Consider the following 7,424-nt stretch of genomic DNA (forward strand, 5'->3'; position numbering starts at 1 on the left):
TTGAGAGGAATGTTTTTCTGGTCTTGGGAAACCATTTCTACCATGGGTGTGACTGTTCTAATTATGTGGACAAAGACTCTTTCGCAATAGTTTGCCTTATGACACACAAAAAGCTGGCTTTATTATTTTGGCCCAGCATGCAGCAAACACATTTACTATTCTTCTGCAGCACTGTGTAGAACTGACATTGTACAAGAAAGAAAGAGCAACAATTTCACTGATTTCATTGCATTACATTTGTAATAACAGGACAGCCAAAAGATAGCATGGTTGTTGAAAGGTCTTGGGAGTTATTGTATTCTCTGAGTGAGGCAAAAATAAAATGTCCGGGGTAGTCATAAAATGGTGTTTTCTTTCTATTTACAAGAGATGACCGAAGACCACTTCTAAGGAACTTGACCTCTGCCTACTTGTCCATTTAGAGTGTTCTTAAGAGGCCACTTTATTAAACTTGTGGACAAACATGTTTATGTCGACTTAAAAGTGGTTTTGTGCCATTCTGAGGAGTTTCTTTTCAACAACCTCCAAACCATCCGAGCATCCAGGATTACTCACTGTTGCAAAAGGGAAACTCTAAAAATGACTTAAGAGTTTATTTATCACAATCTTTTCACATTCAATTATAAAGAAGATCCTTAGTCTGTGATAATCACTACAACAGACCCGTGAAAACACTCAGTTGCTATTATGCTTTCTTCATGCCCATCCTTTACCCTGCCTCCCTTTTTCACAGCAACATTTAATCACTCTTTGAAAAACTGCTGAGCTTTTAGTTGATCCTAATTGCATACTTAAAGAGGTTTATGAAGGGGGCACACATTCAGGCAACCCCTTTCTGGCCTGTCAAAAAAATGATTAGGCAGGTGCAAAAATGGGTGTGTCCAGAAAGCAAAAATCTAACTGCCCAATACACCCCATCATTAAAGCAGTTCCCCCTGTAAAACAACTACGCAATCATTAAAACACCTGCCACACCATTTACATTTCAAGTGGCTTGCTCATCAAGCTTTCTTGGAATCCATGTTAAGTGAACGCAAAAAAGTAAGAACCTGTCTGTCTTCTTTATAAGCTAAAGTCAACTAATGAAATTCATGACGGGATCAACAAACCACCTGCCAAAGTCATTCACATTTTTTCTGACTCAAAGCACAGTTACTGCCAATCAATCTCTTCAACAGCCAAAAAAGCAGGTTAGACTGCTTCCCATGAATCAGTTTCATCATAATTATTCTGGCTTACAGTTGCTTTTCTAAACTTTTGATGCAACTGCCTTCCTTTTGTTTGTTGCAATAAACCGCAGTAATATTTAAAAATTACCAGCAAACAAGAAAGGGATAATTGTTTAAGATCCTGACACAAATGGTAAACATCATCTTCAATTAATTTGGTGGGTAAATGTGATTGTTCTTAAGTATTCTTGTTGTACTGCTTTACAAATAAAGTTGAGTACTATGAGAAAACAAAGAATTCACCCCTTGAATGTGATGCAGCACACACTCCCAGGCAGCTTTACTGAAGGACATAAATTAGATGTGTCAAAGCCTAAATTATTCCTGTATCACTGAAATGGGCTGTAGCCTGTATGTTTATATACCAAGTAGATGCTGCCTGGATATCCTGACAACAGACTCGAAAGAATCCAATAATATGAGCATTTCTACATGGTAAAAATTTAACTGTGTGCGTCACTGTAAGACAAAAATTTTGCAATACAGTTTTGCAAGACATGATACTGAAAAAGACAGTTAAGATTCCTCTTTCTTCTGTTAGAAAGCAGCAGGCGACAAGAGCAGTTTGGGTGAATTACAGCATCCAACATGTCCTCAAGGTATCAATTACCCTTTACTTACACTTCTGTTCTATTTACAACACTCAACAATTCACAGCTGCTTCAAGAGCACAAGGCCCAGTTAGCCCAAAAGTATGGAAATTAGTTTAGATCTTAAATTTGAAGAAAATAAGTAAGTCCTATCAGGACAGTCCTATCCTTACTCTCCGGGGCCCTACAGTAGAAATTATAATGGATGTAACTTTGGATGAGATAGCGTAAGAAGATGTAAGCTAGTTATTCACCTTCAATTCAGGAAATACTGCTGATATTTACACACAGGAGCAGCTGGTCAACTGCTGCCCTAATCAGTTAGGAGGTTTGTGTTATTGTATGCCTTTGGTGTTTTAAGAAGGATAATGATCTAACAATTCTCACAAACAAACAAGTGAAATGGAGACCAGAAGTGCCAGAAAATTACTGTTTTTGTCAAAGGAGTCTGGTGGCTCTGAAGAGAGCAAAGATGGACGCAACAGCTTCAATTTCCCTGTCATTAAGGGCCGTCTGATGACAAGTTAAGGCATTGAAATATTCTAACTATGGCATACAGTTAAACTGATATTGATTTTTTAGGAGGGCCTTGGTGGCTGGTAGTATTTCCACCTGTTCCCACATGTCGTATTTTATGAAAGATCCTTACTGTACCATTATGTTATCATGAAACACATCGGTTCCAGTGCAGTCAAAAAAAAAAAGGTATCATGGGAGCTAGGAATAAGGTGGACAGAATAGGGTCCCTGCAATAATCAACACACATGTAGACACTTTTCACTATGTCACTTATGGTTAGTCCACCTGCGTTAACCCTTCACTCTGCGTACAACTGTGGTACTTAAGATCAACTTTCCCATTGAACAAAATAACAGAACAGCACAGCACTTCAAACATCTGCCTGAGTGAACTTTTACGAGGCATAGGGGAGTGAAGGCAACATGTGCAACAACAGTACACATGGAGGTTTAGGGGGGAGCCGGCATCAGAATAATAAACAGACCAAAGTCTGCTGGTCACTAACAGAGTTTATTGTGCATGGCTGAGCACCCCTCAGACAGACAAAGAAAACAAGCTAAAGGAAATATGGAGATGTAGAAAGATCTCTGGTAAATGTCTCCATCCATAAACACTCGCCATCTGTCCACTCCTTCTGGACTCCCCAAATCAAAACATAATCTTTAAACAGATACGAACCAGGTGTCATCACTACTCAGCCTCATTTAAAATACGGTAATAAGATACAGAGCTAATTCAACAGACAGAAGAAGCCCTCACAAACCCAATGAGGAGCTGTTCTCCTCTATGCTGACAACTGGCAAGTGGGGTTAGAAAAACACATCTAATCGAAACGCATTACAGTTAATGACAACAGAAGCCAATGTGCAGGTCTGCTGACTATCGCCCTGTCCGATAAATGTCTCCTTTCAGCTGATGGGAGTCGGGTGGGGGGAGACTGCCAGAGAGAGGAAAGCCAGGAGGACTCGGTCAGCCTGGGGGCATGGACAGTTGAAGAGGGAGGTCAGTGCTAAGCTGAAAAGTGGCTTTGTGGTTGCATGGTGTTCCTGAAAAAGTCCCCTGTAGTCACAACAAACAGAGGACAGTACACTAGGTCCAGGTCCATTGACTGGCCATGGTGAAGGAAATGAAGCTATCTGAGGGGGAAGCGGTATCATCAGGAAGCATCTGGCATCCTCCATGTGGGTGCTGGGGAACATCCAGGTTCAGATGGACACTGAAGAACTTCCCTCCCATTTCAATATTTTTACAAACTGTTCTATCACAAAGGGGGGCTGGACGTTTTAGCCTGCTGTGGCCTCTCTCTAGCAGTCTGCCCTTTGGTCATGGGTTATGTCTGTATCTCTGCTGAGGTGACAATGTATTGAGAGATGGAGTGGTCCAGAGGTCACTGCTGATAGACGTGTAGCATTGAGTGGTAGTGCTTTGGAATAGGACACACACCTTTAAATGTTTGCATGCTTTTCAGACCAACAGTCTAGAAGATATTCAATTCAAGGAAATACAAAGAAAATCAACTAATCCTCACACTACAGAGGCTGAAACCAAAGTTCAATTAATAAGTAAAACAATAAGTTGATTATTAAAACTATTATGACAATGACGATGATTTTTCTGTTGATGCAGTGACTGACTGTGAAACAGTTAGTCAATTAATACCCAGCATATCTCTAGGAAGAAAGTTACATCAAGTCCTTTCAAAATGTTATAATTATTTTATCAAAATTGCTATTTTTGACTAGTGCAATATCAAAAATTGCAGGAAGTAAACTAATCAATGTGTGGACCGACAGAAACATAACCTATAACAATTTAATAACAAATTAATCAAAGTAAGTTTAATGCAAAATTGTCCCTTCAAATATGGATTTCCTGCTTTTCTTTGTTTTATTTGACATAAGACATCACCTTAGACTTTGATGTACATTTCTTCCCACTATTTTATCCTGTCCTGACCTACAAATCATATTCTGCAGACTTAATAAAATTTTTTTTAAAATACCAGTGATTTATTAGCCATTATTTTCCCAATGGAAATTAGAATATTAATGCAAAAATTAGCATTCCCTCCAATTACCTGAATCATGTCAAAATTGCAATATCATTCGAAATAATTGCAATTAGATATTTTTTTCTATATCGTGCTGCCCCAATATGAGAACACATTGTTTTACAGAGAAACACTGCATAAAGTAATTTTGTTTAGAATAGTGCTCATGTGCATATTATTCACTGTCTTTTGATTTACTCCCAGATCATTAAGCACGGCTATCTTTACAGTCCAGATACTGAACAGCAGCCATCAACCACAGCACATATTTTGCCTATTAAGCTTTCTCCGGAGCACTTTAGCCTGATAAAGACTGTCCAATTGAGCAACAAATCTCATGATGGAGCAGGATTCTTATCTAGTATAGATGGGGTTTCTGAGATGATAGATGACAAAGTGATTACTCGGGACTAATGAGGAGAGAGACAATGTACTTTCTCTTGTGGCACATACTCCAGAGCTCAGGTCTGTGTCTACATGCTGTATCATGCATTTCAGTAACGGTGGGCCAATCTAGGACATCCAGAATGAAGTGAAGATGATGGGCTGGATGAAACAGGGACGAGAAGTGCATTCTGTCTGTTGATTACAGGTTAGCTAACCAGTGGGAGACAGTTAGAGGGCTCCACTGGGAATAGTGGGAATGTGAATAAGGGAGTGCAAGTGGCACACATAGGCAGACATCTGACACTCTGTAGTCTACTTTATAAGTCATGGGTGACTTACCAACGAGAAACAAAAAGTGTAAGGAAACCCTCTACTTAGTTATGCGTTCACTAAAAATCCAATTCCTGGACATCTGGATCAACTACAGAACAGCAACCCTGCAACAGGCCAGGTTCTTGCCCAAGGACACTTAGGTTAAGTTAATGTTTTCTGACAGTATTTGAAGATGAGCTCTCTAGCTGGAGGGTAACTGCAAAGCCAGCATGCAAAAACAACAATGGTAAATATGGGGCAGGCAGCCTTCTGCTCCATTACCATTGTTGTTTTTGCATTTTTTAAGTGGCAGACATCATGCAAGGGCAGGTATAAACCACAAGCAAATGAAACGAGGAAATCTACACCACGGAGTAGTTTCCATCAGCAGCAGCCCAGGGCAAAAAATACTGTCTTTATTAAAGACATTTCATATATTTTGTATGTAGAGAAACTACCGAATAAAGTAGTTTCACATTAAAAATCTGTATATCAAGAGCTTATTTGCGGCTATCGTCAGCTTGATTCTTTGAAAACTTAAGATCCAGACATCTGATGACTAATAGTCTTCATGTGGTTAGACTATAGAGATAAATCTTCCAAGGTCTAAGAACTGAATCATAAAAATGTGGCAAAAATATTATCTCGGTTTGTATATTGGTGAAAACATCTGGTATAATGTAAGTACACAATATTTAATTTGAATGGAGAAATGACACATATTCTACTTTAAGCACAGAGGAGTCGCTGCCTAATCCCCAACCAGTTTGTTCTGACATCTCCCTGAGCCCCGAGGAGATCATAGGAAATACACTCACCCCAGAGTGATGCCAGTGACATAACTGACCTATATCTAAACTTTTTGTCAGACAGCTGAGCCCATGAAATAAAATCCCCTAATCCACAATGTCAATGTGCACAAGTGAATACACAGTTGGGAGCACAATGCTTTAAACAATACTTACTCAAAGGTGAAGAAAAGTCCACAAGTCACTAGAATGAGGACAAGGGTGAGGTAGAAAACCCCTGTCTGCTTGGCCATCATAATCCTCCCATTGCAGTAAAATTTATTCCGTCCAGGGAAGGACTCCCACTTCCTCCTCTTTGGGGTCCTTTTCTTGTAAGGGGTCTCCATTGGTGTGGAGCTGCGAGTGCTTATCTGGCTGTACTCGCACTCTCTCATGGACTCAGACACCCCGAGATGCATCAATGGCTGATTTAAAACTCCACAGCTGAATAAATCCCGGGGCAAGATGCGCCTCTGCGGAGAGAACAAACAAGTTCAGTTTACAGGCAAAGTTCACAACTTTTTTTAGCCAAATGCCTGGAGGGGGAGAAAAGTTTGTATAAAGTACCAGACACACTTCCTGATATTCATAATACCGAGCTAACACTCACAGTGCATTCACAAATAAAGTCAGTGCAGCAAGTTTAGCTAATCTAATGTTAGCTAACTTGGCAAATAACTTCACTGGCAGCTCACACATACCTTTAGCTTAATAGCGCCTTTGTTAGCAGGTTAGCATTTTATCAATCTACAGTGCTAAATCTAAAGCTAACGCGGCTAGCGAGTTGATAAATGACTGGTAAGGTAAGTTACTGTTAGCACCAACTTTGCAATTAAAAGGCTAGCTCCCTCCACCCACATAACTATACACGCTAAGACTTGGCTGTTTTAGTTTAACTCCCCCGCTCAGGAGGGGCTAAAATGTAGGTTCGCTGCCCAGCTGTCAGACACAGAAGGCAGCCGACGCCGCTGCCTCCCAGCCCGGCTGTGTTTCTGAGCTCTGCCCGCTGAAGCCACAGTCGAGCTGCCTCACCGAAGGAGAGTACCGCTGGTCGTCGTGCTGGGTGTTGTCACGTAGCTACTCCTTTTTCCTTATCCAGGTTTGTTGCGAGCCGAGGACGAAGCGAAGAACACCATTTTTTAAATAAGTTTATGAGTAAATAAAATGAGTTTGAATTTGGCACCTCGTCGACGATGGAGAACTTAAAAAAGGGGGAAATCCAGAGCGCACGATGGGGGGCTCTGTCTCTCTCTCTCTGTCTCTCTCAGACGAGCTTCAGCATCCTGACTGGCGGTCGCTTTCTACGACTCTGTTCGCACAACACGAACCAAGCAGGACCTTAAAGCCATAAGTCCAAGTCATTCACGGCAACACACGAAGAATAATCACCAGAAATGTCCAGCATTCAGCTGCGTTTTCGGGAAAAGTTGCAGCATTCCCCCGCTACAAGAAGAAGCGTGCAGGCAGGCCAGTCGACAGCCTCCTTCACATCGTGTCCCTCTCCGCACACACAGCGCTGCAAACAACAAACATCAACATGGGAGCAGAG

At 41.0% G+C, this 7,424-nt stretch overlaps 1 protein-coding gene across 5 annotated transcripts in view; it reads right to left on the bottom strand.

The window, feature by feature from the left end:
• LOC131988208 (palmitoyltransferase ZDHHC14-like) overlaps positions 1-7,424 on the bottom strand; it is a 54,389-nt gene that overhangs the window by 46,819 nt on the left and 146 nt on the right. For 2 of the 5 annotated variants that reach the window (XM_059353287.1, XM_059353283.1), the window contains exons 1-2: positions 6,908-7,424; positions 6,053-6,348 (exon numbers count right to left, since the gene is read on the bottom strand). The exon at positions 6,908-7,424 is cut by the window's right edge and continues 145 nt beyond it. In XM_059353287.1, the coding sequence (XP_059209270.1) occupies positions 6,053-6,294 (242 nt within the window). In that variant the 5' untranslated portion in view covers positions 6,295-6,348; positions 6,908-7,424. Of the gene's footprint in view, positions 1-6,052; positions 6,349-6,576; positions 6,804-6,907 lie in introns of those variants that run through there. The other 3 variants (XM_059353286.1, XM_059353285.1, XM_059353284.1) reach the window with 3 other exon arrangements.

Source organism: Centropristis striata, chromosome 16, assembly GCF_030273125.1.
Source record: "Centropristis striata isolate RG_2023a ecotype Rhode Island chromosome 16, C.striata_1.0, whole genome shotgun sequence".
In the NCBI taxonomy this organism is placed as follows: Eukaryota; Metazoa; Chordata; class Actinopteri; order Perciformes; family Serranidae; genus Centropristis; species Centropristis striata.